General features: G+C 37.6%; 1 protein-coding gene across 2 annotated transcripts in view; it reads right to left on the reverse strand.

Moving 5' to 3' along the window:
* The window catches only part of TRPC3 (transient receptor potential cation channel subfamily C member 3), a 78434-nt gene that overhangs the window by 32283 nt on the left and 26639 nt on the right, over positions 1-19512 (reverse strand). For both annotated transcript variants that reach the window (XM_030917689.1, XM_010362558.2), the window contains exons 3-7: positions 18640-18828; positions 9019-9183; positions 6122-6338; positions 4423-4656; positions 1232-1496 (exon numbers count right to left, since the gene is read on the reverse strand). In XM_030917689.1, coding sequence (XP_030773549.1) covers positions 1232-1496; positions 4423-4656; positions 6122-6338; positions 9019-9183; positions 18640-18828 — 1070 coding nt within the window. The remainder of the gene's footprint in view (positions 1-1231; positions 1497-4422; positions 4657-6121; positions 6339-9018; positions 9184-18639; positions 18829-19512) is intronic.

A 19512-nucleotide genomic window follows, 5' to 3' on the forward strand; every position in this document is an offset into this window, starting at 1 on the left:
TGGCAGTTCTGAGCTCCTACTGTGGGCAAGAGGCTTTATATAACTCACCTTACATAATTGTCAAAACGACCTTATTTAAACTTTATTGTGCTTATTTTAAAAATAAGGAAACTGACACTGAGAAATGTTCAGGAACTTAACCAAAAGTCACAGCTAGAAAACAGCAGAGATTGCATTCAAATCCAGGTCTGCATGATTTTCAGCCTGTGTCCTTTCTATTACATTGTATGGTCACATCCCTAGACAAAACAGTGAAGAAAATAGAATGTATAAAATGAGTTACCATAGAGTTAAAAGGAAAATGGGGGCAGGGGTCACATTGTGTGCAAGATCTCTTTGTCATTTCCCTGCTGGGTTCAAAACAGGTTTTTTTCTTCATTACAATAAAGCGAGTTTCAAATCTCTTTCACCTCCAAAACCTGTTCTATATTAACTATTAAAACATTCATTTTAGAACAATTGAGATGTCTACAAGGGCTTGATATTCTACTGTGGTCTATAGAGTACTTACTGAGTGTATAGTTTGTTTCCAGTAGTGGCATTATTGGGAAAAAAGGGAGTGCAGGGAGGGTTTATGACCTCCCCACCTGGAAGAACTGCAGTACACAACAGGGGCCCTATGTCCATGACAACCAAACACCACTGGGTGAGAACAGATCTCACAATCTGGGTGTCTTCATGCTGAAGGAACTTAAAGGGAAAATGACTAAGGAAACTTGATCAAGGAAGACTTCATGGAAGAGGTGAGTCTCCAGTGCAGAAACCAGCATGGCCAAAGGAAGAAACTGGTATTACTATGATAGTGGGCTATAAAATGTTTAGCTATAATTTCCTCTTACTCGACTCCCTGTACTGATCAATGAATATATTAAAATAAAAGCTGATGCTTCCGTTTTGAAAGAAGAGTGCTGGCTATAAAATGATGAAACTAATTTTAATGTTATACATAATGCAAGAGACACCCAGTATTATAAATCTGTTATCCTGTTTTCTTAATATAGCCAGTTTTGTCTAGGGTTTTTCCAAATTCTGACCCATTCTGTGGTCAAACTCTCACTAAGCTCAGAGATGAGCCTTCAGAGCAATGTAATCACACACAAGCACTAACTGTTTTTGATGGATTATTTTCTGTGCTTAAAAACATCTTTATTACAGTCAGAGAAATTTTTCCTATGCTTTCTGTAAATTGGTTAGAATTTCTCTTTCCTTTATAAAAAGATGTTTTACTTACGTGGTAAAAGCAGCATTTACTTTAGCCCCAAGGTAGTAAGAATAAAGTATGAACATGCCAATCATAAAGGCAAAGAACACCATAATAAAGAGGACCATGAACTTGAATATGTCCTTTACAGTCCTTCCAAGAGAGATCTGCAGGGGGCCAAAGCTCTCATTTGCAGGGAGGATGTACGCAATCCGAGAGAAGCTGAGCACAACAGCTATGGCATAAAGGCCTTCAGATATAATCTGAGGGTCAGAAGGGAGCCATTTATCTCTAGCTAGAAAAAAAGAGAGAAAGAGATTAAAAATGGAGCTTTCTATTCATTGTCAACTATGCAAAGCAAATACCTTAAATAGGATCTATCTTGTAGGTAGGTGGTTACCATCTCAGTTGAAACTACTCTAGATTTAATTAACTGTCCAGGGATTATTTTCATCTTCAACCAGAAACATAAACTCTATATTACTTTTGATAGAGGGTACACTATTATAAAGATACTAAGCTGACTTCACATTGAGCAGAAACAGAATAAAATACAAAGCATGAAGAGGTTAAAACACTTCCTTAGACACAGACTGTTTCCAGGGTGACAAAACAACTGACTTGACTGATTTGTCCCTTCAGTTATTAAATTCACTGACCAGTTATTTTGTCATCCTATAGGCACAGCTGGAGTGTAACTTCTTTTCCATATTTTGTGGGAAAATTAGTTCATCCAACAGTTTATGCAAATAAAATATTTCGAGGAGTGAGAATGTCACTGAATCACAATGGTGCTGACAATATATCTCAGCAATATAACTTGTCCCTGAAAAACGTAAAATGCCACTGAAGTAAAAGAATTTTGGATACAGATTCAGAATGAGGACCCCTAAAAACCCTTTCAAGGTCACTTATTAAGTCTGCAGCAGACCTGTCAGGTCAATGAAATATTATGTGGTTAATTTTGTGCAAACTGAGTCACTCCCAAAAGAATGGATGTATTGCAGACATCTGCAATAACAACAAAACTTAACATTTATTGATCAGTTCAGCCACTGTGGAAAGCACTTTGAAGATTTCTCAAAGAACTTAAAACAGAACTACCATTCAACCCAGCAATTCCATTAGTGGGTATATATCCAAAATAAAACATATTGTTTTACCAAAAGACACACGCACTTGCATCTTCATTGCAACACTATTCACAATAGCTAAGATACGGAATCAACCTAGGTGCTCATCAACAGTGGATTGGATAAAGAAAATGTGGTACATATACTCCATGGAATACTATGCAGCTACAAAAAAGAATAAAAATCATGTCCTTTGCAGCAACATGAATGCAGCTGGAGGCCATTATCCTAAGTGAATTAACGCAGGAATAGAAAACCAAATACTGCAGGTTTTCACTTGTAAGTGGAAGCTAAACAGTGGGTATTCATGGACATAAACATAGCAGCAATGAAACTGGAAACTACTAGAGGGTGGAGGAAAGGGTTGAAAAACATCTATTAGGTATATGCTCAGTACCCGGGTAATGAGGCCATTCCTAGCCCCAAACCTCAGAATCATGCAATATACTCAGGTAACAAACCTGCACATGTACCCTCTGAATATAAAATAAAAGTTAAAAAAACTAACATTTCTTGACTATTTAATATGTGTCAAATACTGCTTTCGATGATCCTATGGATTTGATATTATTATCCTCTTTTAGAGATGCAGAAACCAGACTTAGAAAGGTTAAAAACTTGATCAAAACAATACATATAGAAGATAGGGAAGCCTGAATCCATCCCTTCCAGACAACAGCCACTAAATATACATGAATAAATTTAAATAAATAGGTTATGAAATAGTCAAGATATATAAAATGCAATCTAAAATTAATTCTTTAATTACAAATGGTGATCATTTGCTCATTTGAACAAGTCTCCTTAGTATATAAAAATTTTTGCTTGCTGAGAATAACAGAGGTGCTTAATTATATCTTACATTTTGGAGCGGAAGTCCAGCCTTCAATAACGTTTACATGCTACTTGTACTCATCACAATGTGCCCTAATTACACCCAAAAAAATTATTCTTCACAACCAGATCACAGTTAAACTCTGTGCCTGAGTTCCCCTACCTATAAGATGAAGTTTAGACAGCACTTTCTAAAGTCTTTTCCAGATTTCAGATTTTACAACTATATACAAATTTGCTAACTGTGGCTCCTCAATTTGGCCTCAAGAGAAGGGAAGCTAACATTACTTACCATTGGTTTGTACGGGGCAAGGAAGGCATCAATGTTCTTTCACACTGGGTGTCAGCTGAGGTCTCACTGCTCTTCATAATATAGAGATATTTGACATGAACCCCATTCCATGACATGTGAGCAGGACAACATCCTCCCCCAACATTTCTGCTGGTTCTCCAGAGCTTACATTCTCATGGTCACTTTAGAACCTACTTCCTGCCTCTGTTGAATTACTGTTCACTTTGCCTGCAGAGCAGTTTGGCAACTTTTATTATCTATCTCCTGCTCTCAGGGACTTATCTTTCACATCAAGCAGTTTATCAAACTATTTTTTCCCTAATTAAGACAGTCTCCCAATAGTAATTATTTTATAGGCTTAAAGGTAATTTTCTTCCACCTTGTAACATTGTCTTTTTATAGCTATGAAAACTGAGGCACAGTGAAGCAAGTTGACTTAAACAAGTTTACACAGTAAAGGGGGTCAGAGCCTTGAAATGAATCCAGTTTTGTAGGTTCCAAAGTTCATGCTTTCTCCACTGTCCATAAATATTCAATATACCTCTTTTTTTTTTTTTTTTTTTTTTTTTTTGAGGTGGAGTCTCGCTCTGTCGCCCAGGCTGGAGTGCAGTGGCCAGATCTCAGCTCACTGCAAGCTCCGCCTCCCAGCTTTACGCCATTCTCCTGCCTCAGCCTCCCGAGTAGCTGGGACTACAGGCGCCCGCCACCTCGCCCGGCTAGTTTTTTTTTTTGTATTTTTAGTAGAGACGGGGTTTCACCGTGTTAGCCAGGATGGTCTCGATCGCCTGACCTCGTGATCCGCCCGTCTCGGCCTCCCAAAGTGCTGGGATTACAGGCTTGAGCCACCGCGCCCGGCCCAATAAACCTCTTATACTAAACATACTCTAATTGGCATTTCCTTCCAAAATGTGGTTCCAATACCTTTCCTGAAACATAAGGAGACCCTGAAGCCAATCACTTACCATAAGTGAAATACTGTATCTCTGGTGGGAGTGTCACTTCACTGAGGTCGCTCTCTTGGACATAACTGTCCACATACTGTTGTGCCTTTGTTGCCTGAAGGAAAGCTAGGAATCTGGCTGTGAAAGCAGCAATGAAGATGGAGAGCATCCCAAAGTCCAGCACATTCCACAACTGCAAAATGTATTCCCTAGGTCCTTCCAGCCAGAGCTCTTTACACTCAGACCACATCATTCCTGTCACAACAAATACAGAAGGTGCAGGTCAGATTTTACAGGCTAGACCGAGAAGCCATTACCATGTCCACCATCAGGCCACAGGTATCTCTAAAATACCCTACACATCAAGCACAGTACTAGGCCTCACAAAGCATTGACTGACTAACTATATGGTCACTGAGGCCCTGTGCAGAGTTAAATGGAAGAAGCTCCTGCTAAGAAAATAATTCACCCCACAACACTAGAATTTGGAGAAGCAGTCTACATGTGGCACCAGAAATGTCTCTATTCATGTAGAGGAGGTACATGTGGAGGGGGGTGAGGAGAAGAAAGAAGGAAAGAAAATAAGCAAGGAAGGTTCTTCAAGTTGTCCTATAAGACTTTTGGGGAAGAAAATATGTTCTATATAATCACAATGGTTAGTTATCAAACCGTAGTGATTATTGGAGAAATAAGTCCCCAAGATTTTTAACAAGAAGAACGGTTTACCAATAATACTCATATCACACTCTTATCCCCTCTTCTCATTTCCATGTCATGCTAAAAAGTGAGCGACATTATTTCAAAAAGACAAAACCCTTAAGTGAGAGGCCCTAGGACATTCTGAAGAAACTGAAAGCAGAAAATGCCATTCTGGGACAAGAGGACAAAATAGTACAACTTAACAACTTAACAAATTGTCCTGACTACATAAAGGGAAAATATTGTAGAATTTTAAAAAAGTTAATGGCTTAAAAGAAAATGTATAAAATAATTACTTGACCTAGGCTGAGGCCACAGGAGGGAGGAAGAACTAACCTACTAACTCAGAAAATGAGAAGACATCAAGACTCATACTGGATAAAATAGATACAAAAATGACTTCGGATTAATCAGAAATAAACAACCTGGTTCCAATCTCCATTTCTTAGCAGAGAGCACAACAAATTCTTTTCCTCACATTACTTCAAATTCTTACTTTAACACAGCTATTCAAAATGGGTTATTGTAAGATGAAATAGGTTGGCACAAAAGTAATTGAAGTTTTTGTCATTTTAAAAATAGTAAAAGCCACAGTTACTTTTGCACCCAACCTAATAACAAACATTCTGAAAACGAAAACTCTCCTAAAATCTCTGGAACTAAACAACAAAAAGTATTTGTCATCAGTTGATAGTCATTGGGTTATTTCACAAGTATTTCAATTAAATAATTGATCACAACAAGTCACATTTTAAAACTTACATCTTGTTCAATAATTGAAATTAGATTTCTGAAACATGGTATATTTGTAATTAGGGTCGTGTTACACATAAAAAATTTTATTTAGTGTTAAGGGACACCTTTTAGCATTACCTAGCTGAGAATTATTTGATTATTTTGCTATTTAGCTTATCTTGCAACAGTGATATTATCACCATATAAGATATAATAACATTTTTTTCAATAGAAAATGGCAATTATTTCTATAATTACTTTTTGGTAGAATAAATAAAAGGCTTACCAAGAACCCAGACCATAATTAGCATTTCAGTCCATGTAAACTGGGTGGTTTTCACCCTGAAGATCTGTTTGGGATAGTCAATAACTGTGATATTGGGCAGCGTGGTGATGCCTTCGAACCTGTCTGAGGCATTGAACACAAGCAGGCCCAGGAAGATGATGAAAGAAGCTGCGTGTGCTACAAACTTCATAAAAGGGCTTCGCAGAATTTTCCCCAGCTATAACAAAACAAAGAGGAAAAGTTTGCTTCAGAAAATCTGGCTTTCACTTGTGGAGATTACAATATAGGATTAAACAAAAAATAGATGAAAGGAGAAGACTCAAAATTCTGCTTCTGTTTCCAAAAAGCTCTACATTATGAAAAATATTCTTTTTTTAGGGGGATGCTTCCTCCAAAAATAATTTAATAAGTCTTCAAAATTCATTGTTTCTAAATGTCCAATTTGCCTTATGGTAGACTGCATTCACAGATGCGCTTCTGGAAATCACAGGGCCATACCGGTTCTTGCTTTTATTTTTACACAAAAGAATATGCAAAGTCCAGATTTTTAGGGTCTAGAAAAAGAAACTTCAACTTTGCACTGTGTAATTCTTTATTGCTTTGTAACTGAGATGTTATGAGGTTCTTATAGACTCATATAAGACATTAAAAACCCTTTGAAGATTAAAAAAATTACTACTACTGAAGTAAATTTTAGTTCTCATTTCTAAATATTCCAAAATCAAGTTATACCTGGTATGCTATTAAAAAAAGACAGAAAATATTAGAACTAAGACGAATATTGCATCTGTTACTGCCTTAATAAGAAGAGGGAGATACACAATAATTAAAATCTCTAAGTAGGTTACCTTAATTGAAAGTAATCTCTGAGTTGGATAATCATGTAAATGGTACAAAAGGACTTCCAAAGTTCAGTTTATAATTATTTTAAGGTGACTCCTTTAAAATCCCCTATGATATAATGTCCTTAAAAGTCCCATGTTCCTGTGAAAATGAAAAACAATTCCTCCTGTCCCAAGGGCCTCCACAGTCTAAGAATTAGGTACATTTGGTAGATTTATCAAGTATGTTCTCTCTTCTATACTCTCAGACCCTGCTTTTTAACCCTGTCTGTGACCTTATAAAGTACTGAGGTTCACATTTAAAGGACTGTAACTCCGAACAAATGTTTTTGTAGGTCTAGAACCTTAATGTGATGTCAATAAATGATGAAAGCGATGTCAGGTATTTTTGGGATTGAACATGAACGCACACAAAAGTCACATTTTCCGTGTTAGACACAGAAAAATAAACAACACATTTACACATCACCTTGTTACACAGCTGCAAAAAGGGCACGTTTGGGGGTAGCTTATCCATAGCACATAGAAATTTCTTGGGAATTACCAAGCCTGTTTCTCCTAAAGGTCAATCTCTTAGAACTTTAAATAACATGAAAAGAAAGCAGAATGCAAATCTCAAAAATGGGATATACATGGAAAATTCTTGCTATGTTGCCTTTTTGTCATAAGATAGGTGGTATATGGCAGCTCTAAACATGGGCTCTGGGAATGGCTCAACTTCCATGTTTCCCTTCTCTGCAGAGCATGCCATACTGTTAGTTGTACTTGTAAAAGTGCAGGGAGAAAAGAAGTGGACTCCAAGATGGTTACTTCAAACCTGATGGAATGTTTTAACTGATTAAGTTCCCCTAAGAGACAAACACTTCTAGACCCGAACTTTCCAATTCATTTCCTTCAGAAAGGAAAATTATTTGGGTAAGATATGATTTTTGTTTTATTGCACACCCTCTCATATTATTTATAGTTTTTCATCTTTAGTGTTTATGTATTTGAAGAATCTTAAAGTAATTTTCCATGATATGCAACAAAAGAACTTGGCTGAGTCATCAGACACGATCAAAATGACAAACGTTCTGCCTTAACGTGCATAGGCAACTCAATGATGAAGTGAGATGGATGAATGTTCTCACACGTATATGGTGTTTGCAGAGCAGAACTCTGCTGGGGGAGATTGCTGAGCCAGAGAGATGACAGATTTCCAGGATCACTTATAAGTGCCCTTGACTCATTTTGCCTTGAAACTACCTCTGATTTAAACAAAACCAAATTTCAGAATGTAAAAACAGGATTAAAGGATCTCAGCACAGCTCCTTCTCTTTGGCAGTGCCCATAACTGGCATGAATAGTATTCCTTTCCACATCTTGCTAGGGGATCTCTTGGGCACAACTAAATTGATTTTACATTGGAAAGTTGAGAGGAGAATAAAGGTACTAACCAAAATGATCCAAGCAAAAACAAATAATCTAAAAAAACCTAAAATCCCTGAACCTAAATCCTACATTTTTAAGAACTGTCTGAATTAACAAAGGGCTAGCGGAACCTGACATGCATTTTCTTGAAGACTTTGGATACCACCACTGTTCTCAACTGTGCTTCACACACTCAACCTTGGATTTCTTCTGACAGGTCCAAATGGGTTGCCCTTCTAGTTCCCAGTGTAACTGCTTCTTGGTACTACTGCTGTAGTGCTCTCCATTCCCCGGTCTGTTCACAGGCCAACCCAGCTGACACACTACTTATTAAGCCGTCAATAAAATCAGTACAAGTGCTACTTCATTCAAGCACCTTTTCCTTCTCTGTCTACCATGAGGATTTTATCTTAAACGAGCCTAAGTACTTCATGCCTGCAAATGTGATCTATCCCACTGGTACCAAATCCTTTTTCATCCCTTATTTGAATTGATCCAGTAATTAAAAAGGAGAATTTGTGTTCTTGAGTCAATTAACATTCAGGGTAAAACTGATACGAGTCTTAAGCATGAAGCTTTTTCTTTTTTTATCCCAAAGAGACACAGTACACCACCACAGAGGAAATAGATGTAGAAAGCGAGTACCCTGCTGCAAGGTGCAATCCAGTAGCCAATAGCCAAGAATGGAAGGCCCAGGGCCACGACCAGCACAACGAGACACTTGATCGCTATAGTCTGCTCCCTTAGGCCTGAGAGGTTCTCATACCAGATTGTCAAGAGCTGCTGCTGGCAGTTGGGATGAGCCACAAACTGTTGGGAGAGAGAGAGAGTTTGAGAAGGGGAAAGAAAGGTAAGTTACCATACCATTGTCAGTAGTTCAACTATTAAATACACGTGCATCCTAAAGACATTAAAGCATATTTTTCTAGCATATTGGTACTGGAAGGTTCTGGTAATATTCTTCTTTGCTTTCCCTCCATTTTTCAAAATTATTTCAGAACTAATAGAAGAACTAGAATGGAAATGAGAGGATAAAATTGGTGTTGTCCTTAATCATAGTTCTTTTTGATAGAAACCCTCCATGATTCACAGATTTCTCTGTGGAATCTGGGTGACATCTGGCTTCTTTTGTAAAAATGTGTCCCATCTTGCGGTTGGCCAGCTTACTTGCATTCAGTTCAAAATGGAAAAGAAAAAAAGTTACTTGGTTTATTGTAGACTATAGCTAAAAGAGAAATGTGTGAAGTTTCGTGAGCAACCCCTAAAATGCTACATATAAAAAAAAATGCATGATGCACCCTTTGTGTAATGATGTACTATTACTGCAAATCTGTAAAAGGTCTGAAAAATAATAAATGAACCTGCAAATATTATGCTGGGTCTACACATGCACTTCTTCCAGGAACTGACATCAAATGTCACTTCCCTCCTGTCCTCTTTTTTATTGCTTCCTTTATCAAAAGGTCAAAATATCACGACTATTTATCTTCAGCAGTTCTTTAATAAATAAAATTCTAATCAGGAAAAATTAGCAAAGTATACTTATTTCAGCCCAGCCATTTGATTTTTTTCCCATTTGATTTTCTTAAGTTTTCTGCCTGCATCATTTAGAGGGACTGGGATTTCTTTAAAGCCCTGTCATTATTCAAGAAGCAGAATGTATTTGTAGTCAGACCCATGTAAAGGTCCTTATGCCAAAATCTGCCCATTTGCAGCCAGATATGCCTTTTTATGAATGGTCATATGCTCGTTGTCCAAGCTCAGGAATTAAAAAATCAACTATGAGTGACAACATATTTTTTAAAGGAGTTCTTAGTAACACAAAAATCAAGGTGTCACTGTCTTCTAAAAAATAGAATAAACAGTAACAATGAACCTGTTAAGAAACACCCATGAAATGTTTTTGGGAACTGAGAAACAAAGAGAGTAGCTGCAGTTCCTACTTGTCAAAAGGTTCCTCTTTAATCAAGTTGTAGTTAATGATCCTGATGATTCTTAGTAACTCCAGGCAATTCCTAGAGTTATTCATATTTGGCTCTTTATCAAAGCCCACCTACAAGGAAACGCACAGATTTCCACTGACTGGTGCATAGTTTCCCATGAACAACTTTAATTAAAAAAGAAAGTCTTATCACCCAGAACAGGTGATGGAGATGCAATTTTCCCCAAATCCTTGCTTTTGCCCCTAGAGTGCAACCAGTGGAGAAGTCCACTGATGGTTGCACTGGCGGCTGCCTCTGCACCACCATACACGGGAACTCAACGACCCATGGACAGAGGTGGTGAGAATAAATTTACGAACATTAGATTTGAAATAATTAACTGAGTTATAATCTTGAAATTCTAAGCCTCAGTGTGATGGGTTAGAAAGCTAGGCTTTCGGGAGGTAATTAGATCATGAGGGAGGAGCCTTCATGAATGGGATTGGTGCCCTGATAGGAAGAGGTGGGAGAGCTTGCTCTCTTTCCACCATGTGAGGATACTATGAGAAGTCAGCAGTCTGCAACTCAGAGGAGAGCCCTCACCAGATCTTCACCATGCTGGCATCCTGATTTTGGATTTCCAGCCTCCAGAACTGTAAGAAATAATTTTTTTTTTTTTTTTTTTTTTTTTTGAGATGGAGTTTCGCTCTTGTTGCCCAGGGCTGGAGTGCAATTGCACAATCTTGTCTCACCACAACCTCCGCCTCCCAGGTTCAAGCGATTCTCCTACCTCAGCCTCCCGAGTAGCTGAGATTACAGGCATGTGCAACCATGCCTGGCTAATTTTTTGTATTTTTAGTAGAGACGGGGTTTCTCCATGGCAGTCAGGCTGGTCTCGAACTCTCAATCTCATGTGATCCGCCCGCCTTAGCCTCTCAAAGTGCTGGGATTACAGGCATGAGCCACTGTGCCTGGCCGAGAAATAAATTTCTGTTGTTTATAAACCACCTAGCCTATGGTACTTAGTTACAGCAGCCTGAACTAAGAAGCATATTTTATCATGCGAGTTCCTTTCCATTCAGTTTTCAAAATCCCAGGCCCTGATTTTCAATAGCTGCTAGTTGCTAAGGATATATTAGATCTTCTCTCCAAACCCAAGATTTTGTCACTTTTCCAAGGTTGTAATTTTGAAAACAGCATTTCACAGACCAATGCAATCATTATTTGAACTCATGAATATAATCAAAGTTGAAGGCTTCCTGGGTATATGTGACAACTTCCTAGGATTCTTGTTGAGAACTTCTCCAAACTTCCACTTCTGCCCCTGTACTGTATTTAGATCATTTCCTTCCTGCTTCACCTCTCCCTCTATGGTCCCTAAATGTCCTTCATTCATTCATTCATTTATTCACTCATCAAAATGTCTTAAGCCCCTCCTACGATCCAGGCAGGGGCAGTATGATCCAGATCCAGGCAGTATATTGGTACAAGAAGATAAAAATGGAAGCATCAGAGTTGAATTAAGTGATAAGAGGTCATTGTTCTAGAGTACACAGTAAGCTTTGAATAGACACAAAATAAGCTATTATAACTGAGACTTCAACTCATATGCTTGTCAAGATGCCTAATCAGAATTTAAAATAGTCTTAATTTGAATGTTGGTACAATCATCTTGATATTTGAAGGATCTGCATTTGGGGGAAGTTAGACAGATATAAATAAAAGGCATCCCTGGTGACTGCAGCCAGGCTAAGCTTGGGACAGGTAATGGTTCATTCAGGGTAAACTACAGGTGGAACATATAATGTCATCAAATCAGATTACCACTTAGGATATCAACAATGCAGTTTTTAGACCAAGGGTTTCTGTAGGAAACAAAATTCCCATGAAGTTAGGAGACAGGTAGACATGTGTCTATATGGAATTGATGGACAAATTTCCCTTTTGTGAGTCTCTGGTTAGCTATCATTTGAATGTGTCACCTCCAAAATTCAGGTGCTGTCAATGTGGTAGAGTTAACAGGTGGAGCCTTCAAGAGGTGATTAGGCCATGAGGGCTGCTCCCTTGTCAATGGTATTAAGACACTTATAAAAAAGGTTTCATGCAGCATTCAACTAGCTGGCTCTTCTACTCTTCTGCCATGTGAGGACATAGTGTTCCTCCCCTCTAGAGGATGCAGCCCTCATCAGACTACCAAACCCACTGTTGCCTTGATCTTGGACTTCCCAGCCTCCAGAACTATGAGACAAGAAAGTTGTGTTCGTATAAGTCTCTCCATCTCAGGTATTCTATTAAAACAACACAAGTGGACTAAGGCACTGGTCGTTCTTAGGTTTTAAACTCTTGAGGACAGAAATATTGATGTTATAGTATATCTCCCTTTCCTACTCCTCGTCCTTGGACTAATTTTTAAATTTGAAGATGTGCTTTATGGCATTAATTACATATTTATAAAGACTGCACAGCATCAAAGACTTGATGGACTCAATCTTTTCCATATGGCATATATGTGATGGTCAATCTTTGACTTGATGTAACCTGTAAAACAGTGCAAACCCTTACTCTACATTAAGTAGTAACCAAAATTGTGGTCTTTGCATTTTGCCTGTTACACTTTAAAATTCAGCTTGACAGGTCTATCTACTATGCTACTAATTCTACTCTTTTTTTTTTTTTTTTGAGATAATTATACATCACTTCATGGATTCTGTTGATTCCATTTAATCCACACAAACAGATTTTCCTCCAATGATTTAAAATCCTAATGCGAGTACACAAGGAGCATTTCAAAAAAGAAAGTAAAGTCAGTACAATAATAGCAAGTGAAGGCAAAAAAGCTAATCCCTTTAGGAGATGAGTTTTGGTCTTCTCAATGACTTCGATATAGGGCAGTGACCTTTATACCTGAAAAGTGTTTTACCTCCTGAAAAATCTCCTTATGTCACTACACCAGTTACACCCAACTGGATAACATTTGTATGCTGTTTTCTAACTTCAGTGGATCAGCAAATTGAAGTCATCACAATCATAATACCCTTATTTTGAGTTTTTTGATTTAAAGAGAGAATGCTTGACACAAGAAAATCTCAATCTTTCAACTGGACAATCAGCATTGAGAACAAATGAAATGTTTTTTTCTTGCCAAATGACTAATAGATTATAAACTGAACCACTGATCAGGGCAGGTTAGGGAAAACAATCAAATTTTAAATTTAAAAATTAATTAATGTTACACTGTTTTGCATCAAATCAGTCTTCACAAGAACTGTCTCCATGGGAATACTGTTGTGTAAAAACATGGTAGGAGCTCTGGATTTGTTTTTAATGATACTGTTAGAGCCACAATTCATACAATTTAAAGGAAAATATTCTTGTAAATAAAAACTAGGCAATTCAACTTCTTTTTAAAACTCAATGAATTGTGAAATATAAACCCAAAACTTATATTGCACAGGTTTTCTGGATTTTCAAACTTGCTGAGTGCAAAATGCTCTGTTATCTCTTGGTGCCTGGGGAAGACCAGGACAAGAGGCCACGCAGTATAGGACACAGGACTGTGCCAGCCAGCACACCCATTCCAAAGTCTCAGTGGCATATTTACCACTCTCTCATTGCATTTCTTTAATTCTGGGCTTCCCATGTATACTTTTTGCACAGAAAGTGGATACACAATGGATGCTTTTATCCTGTTTATACTGCTGCATGTTTCTTTTTAGGATGGCTTTTCTACATTTAAATCTAATCCTACTATGGAGGAAATATTAATAGGAGAACAGAAAGGAAGAACTCAGGAAATGTTCTCCTTCTCTTTCTGAGAGCCCAGTTTTCCAGATTCAGTGGTATCTTTTGTCAAAAACTTTCTCACAATAGACATAGCTCATGGTGAAACAGGTAGAACTTTGGTTATTTCTATGGTGGGGAGTGGATTAATGTTCAGCTGCACATCACAGAGCAGGATAGAGGTAGAGTCAGAATTAGAACTCAAGACTTTTTGGAAGGGGCAAATAGTCCATTATTCTAATTAAACAAAATTAGTGTTTTTGCCTAAAAATTAATTTTCCTGTACCCATTTTTCAGAAAATCAAATTTCATCTTCCAGTCTATTCCATTCTCTTTTCAAAGAACAATATAGGTATTTCTATAAATAGTAAGAGTGTTTACTATCCTTCCAGTTTTATAATTTACCTTAGAGATCCCTTAAAAATGATTTTAGGCTGGACGCAGTGGCTCACACCTGTAATCCTAGCACTCTGAGAGGCTGAGGTGAGCGGATCACTTGAGGTCAGGATTTTAAGACCAGCCTGGCCAACATGGTAAAACCCCATCTCTACTAAAAATACAAAAATTAGCCAGGCATGGTGATGGGCACCTGTAATCCCAGCTACTCGGGAAGCTGAGGCAGGAAATTTACTTGAACCTGGGAGGCGGAGGTTGCAGTGAGCCGAGATCTCACCACTGCACAAAAGTGTGGGTGACAGTGAGACTCCATCTCAAAAAAAAAAAAAAAAAAAAGATTTTAGGATGAATAATCTCCAAAATCCATTCCCTATTAGTAAAGATGCAGGCAGATGGTTGCTGTTTTATTATCAGCACTGAGAATTATAAATTTTTATTCTTTGTTAGTTTGAGACAAGGAAAATGGTATTTGTACATTAGTATACGTTTATCACTAGAAGGTCTGAAAATTTTAAATATGCATGTTAGTCATTTGAATTTTCTCTTCTGTGACATGCCTATTCAAACCTTGTGCTAATTTTTCTACAGGGCTCTGGATGTTTTCCTTACAAATTTGTTTGAGTTCTTGGGATATTAAGAAGATCAATCTTTTGTGAGTTATAATAAAAAAAATTTTTTCCCAGTTTGCCCTTCACTTTTTTGTTTATAATCTTTCTGATGTCATACAGAGGTTTTAAATTATATGTGACCAGATTATTTGTATTTTTGCTTTGAGATTTCTTTGCTTTTATATTAGAAAGTCCTTTCTGACATAAACATTAAATTCATGGTCAGATACTTCCTATTCTGGTGTTTTATATATTCATTTACTGGATTAAGTATCATTGAGTTCTGTAAGGCCTAGGTTGAACTCACGCTTTGATTTCTAGGAAAGACCAGAGCTCTGGGAATAATGAGCCCAGTTAGAAGACAACAGACTCAGAACCAAAGCTGGGAGTAGGTCTTGGGCAGTCGGTAGAAGAAAGACTTCCTGAGTCTCATATGCGGCCAATATGGCTTACCATTAGATAGGAATGGTTTCCTTGGTGGAATTATGGGTTGATTTGAATAAATATGACTTTATTATGTTATCAGGGGGTAGGGGAGTCCATATAAAGTTACTTTGAAATCCCAATGACTTGCATATGGCCATAGACTACCTCTGTGCCAGAGTGGGCAGGGTTTATGCATCATTATAACCCAAGATGTGGTTTTGCTTGGAGACTAGAAATGAGATGGTGGGAAAAGGAAGCAGCAGGAGTGGGTAGGGTGATATTTTTCCTCCTTGTGAGAGTGAAGACGGGTGAGTGTTGACTGAAAATGAAGGAAGCCTTTGAAAGGAAGAAAGAAAGGAGGAATTGGGGCTTTGCAAGTACTCTGGAATAGAATTCTTATATACATTTATTATTCTAGAACAGAATTCTTACATACATTTATTATTCTAGAATATAATTTTTACATACATTTATTGAGTGAGGATTCCAAATAAAAGACTTTACTCTAATTAATACTCCTTTTATAGCATAAAACAAACAAAACCAAGAAGGTTTGCAAAGTCCTAAATCTTCTTACAGTTCTAAATATTTTTTTTGGTTGCCTGATGGTTGACTGGTATCAATTTATTATTAACGACACCTCATACATTGTAACCTACATGCCAATTTATTTAAAGTTAACATGCAGGAAGAAAGAAACTCTGCAAGGCAGTTTAGTTGACAGAAGCACAAGTGTAGATGAGCTGTCTCTGCTCATATAACACTTTCAAAGCAATGATAAAAAACCAGTCACAACTGAAATCAATTCTCTCAGGTGCCAAAGAAAAGAGATACATATTGCAGGATGTATGAATATATTTCCACAGAGTTTTCTGAAAAACAGTTTACTATCAATCTTGCTCAAAATTATCCTTTTCCCTCAATATATTAATAACTAAACCTCAACTAGCAAGAACGCTCTGAGAGGAGGGCAATTTAGCCAATTTAATTATCTTGTAACATACTTTCTTTGAAAAGTGGTTTTATTTCCATCTTTATTGAGAATCTTCACATTTGACTGTCTTATGCAATAGAGGAGAGATCTGCCATTAATGGTTGACCAAAATCTTGCAAATACTACGTGTATAAGTTTTCTACATTGACGTAGCAGAAGTATGTGTGTCAGAAGAGAGAAAGACAGACAGGAGGGGAGAGAGAAAGAGGAGAAAGAGACAGCGACAGAGTGAGAGAGATTTCCCCATCCTCACTTGCTGCTAGGGTGCAAACATTGGCTTAGGTCCACTGATCAGAGGCATTTTGACCAGTGGAAAGAGCCATATGAAAACAGGCAGGATTCAGAGCATCCTCTCTGTGCTGATATGGGAGCAGCAGAGACAGAATTGTTCCATTTGGGCCACAGAAACTCCCTTAGCAGGTCAGCGCTGTGCCTGGTTCTGGGTGAGGTTTTTGGAAGCACAGCTTAGATAAGCTTGTTCCTGTACCTCTTCTTAGGATTCTGTGAGCTTCCTCAATATCACTTACTAAATTCCTTCCTGCTTAAATAAACTCCTCTTACTAAGGACTTGATTCAGTACAAGCGGCATGAAATCTGTCTTTGATGAGTGAGGATTAACTAGCTTGAGAGTCATCACTCTGGGTATGAATTTTCATAATGTAGAAATGTTATTATTAATAGCTAATACTTATTGAGCAATCACTATGTACTACTGCGTGCTAACTACTTTACATGCATTATCTCATGCAATCCTTAAACAAATGAATAAGTAGGTACAACTATTGTCTTCACTTTACTAGTGAGCAGATGGAGGCCTGGATGGTTAGGTGACTTGCCCATGGTCACACAGGAGCACATGGTGGTGTCGGGACCTGAATCCTTACAGGTTGGCTCTAGTGCCTGCCCTCTTAAGCACCATGTCACACTGCAGAAAAGACAGAACACTTGTCTCTTTGTAAATTGATCAACTTCGTAAAACCAGAGCTGATAACAGATTATTTCTTTGTCATTTATCAGTTTCTCTTAAAGTACAAAAAAATCTGTTATATAACATGTATAAAGTATTGGATTCTGGATAACTGAGATATTTATTATTGTGAAACATTATAACTACAATTTTTATGAATTATTTAAAAGCCCCATACAAGTTGGCAAATAGAAACACATAACAGTTTTTCTGCAGTAACCAGAGTAAAAAATCATAATTTTTATTTCTGGCACCTGCATGACCAACTCCATAGTTGTGTGACCTTAGACACATCATTGAAGCTTGGCAATCCTCAGTTTCCTTGTAGAATAGAAACCCCATCATCTACTGATGTATTTTGTAGATAAAATGAATAATAACAGACTTGCTGCAAGGATTCACATAAGAATGTAAAAGTGCCTTATAAAAACATATACAAGTAACAGCATTATTAATTGTATTGTAATTAACAGTTTACAGAGTGCTTTTGCATATCATAACCCATTTAAATTCCACCAAAACCCTGAAATAGATAAGAGATATTATCCTCCTTGTACATGAGGGAACTGAAATTTACATATTTATGACTTATTCAAGGTCCCACCATGGGTAAAAAGTAGAAAGGATCAGAAGCTACACATTTAACTTGCAACTTTACCCCCCACAAAAAAATCTTTTATCAATAGCATCTATTTTTTATTTTATTTTTTGAGACAAGGACTTGCTTGCTCTGTTGCCCAGGCTGGAGTGCAGTGGTGCTATCGTTGCTTACTGCAGCTTCAAATCTCCTGGGCTCAAGTGATCCTCCTGCCTCAGCCTCCCAAGTAGCTGGAACTACAGGCATGTGCCACCATGCCTGGCTAATTTTTAAATTTTTAGTAGAGACAGGGTCTCGCTATGTTGCCTAGCTGGTCTTGAACACCTGGCCTCAAGTGATCCTCCTGCTTTGGCCTCCCAAAGTGCTGGGATTACAGGCCCCAAAGTGTTGGGATTACAGGCACATGCCATCATGCCCAGCTAATTTTGTTTATTTTTTTGTAGACACGGTCTAACTATGTTGCCCAGCCTACTAGCATCTAGTCTTATTATTTTAATAATTTTCCTAGGATTATGGCATAGTTTGTATTACATGTTTATTCTAATATGGCACTAGATGAAAGTAGGCCCACTTACCTTTTTGACTTCATACTTAATGGCAAGTTTGACACGACTTAATGAAGCTTTGTGCCTGTGTATCTCCAGAGGTTCTGCTGACTCCAGATCTCCATTCAGAATGGCTTCTACCTCTTCTGAGTCTCGGCAGAGATCCAGCACACCCACCACAAAGTCTTTGCACTGCATGGAGAGCTTCCGATAGTCATTCTAAGAACAAGAGGTTTAGTGTTTTAACACAAATAATTTGCTTTTATTCAATGGAAAGTGTTTGGGTGAATTAGAAAAAGGTATCCCTTCTTTTGGGAGTAGAAAGCTGCAGCCTACCTGGATACAAGGCTTGTTGAACTGAATATAGGCTGGATTTGCACCCACCCAACCCCTTAGCCAGGTTTCCTTCTCTTGCAAACAGCCCTACCATCCGAGATAGTTCTGAAAACGGCATGATAATAATCTCACTTATATGTGGAATCTAAAAAAGTCAAACTCAGAGAATAGAAAAGTGGCTACCAGAGGCAGGGGGTGGGAATAAGAGGTAGGGTAAAGTAGAGATGGAATGAGGAGATATTGGTCAAAGTGAACAAAGTTTCATTTAGACAGGAGAAATAAGTTTTTGAGATCTATCTGCACAGCACAGTGACTATAGCTTTAATACTATATTACATACTTCAAAATTGATGAGTAAATTTCAAATATCTCACTACCACAAAAAGTAATGTGAGGTGATAGATATGTTAATTAGCTTGATTTAATCATTTCACATTGTATACATCTATCGAAGCATCCCATGGTACCCCATAAATATATACAATAATAATTTGTCAATTAAAAATTTTAAAAAGCATTTACTCAAAAAATTGTATGCTGAAAGACCAAAGGATCAAAGAGTTTTCC

This window comes from Rhinopithecus roxellana, chromosome 2 (assembly GCF_007565055.1).
Source record: "Rhinopithecus roxellana isolate Shanxi Qingling chromosome 2, ASM756505v1, whole genome shotgun sequence".
Classification (NCBI taxonomy): Eukaryota; Metazoa; Chordata; class Mammalia; order Primates; family Cercopithecidae; genus Rhinopithecus; species Rhinopithecus roxellana.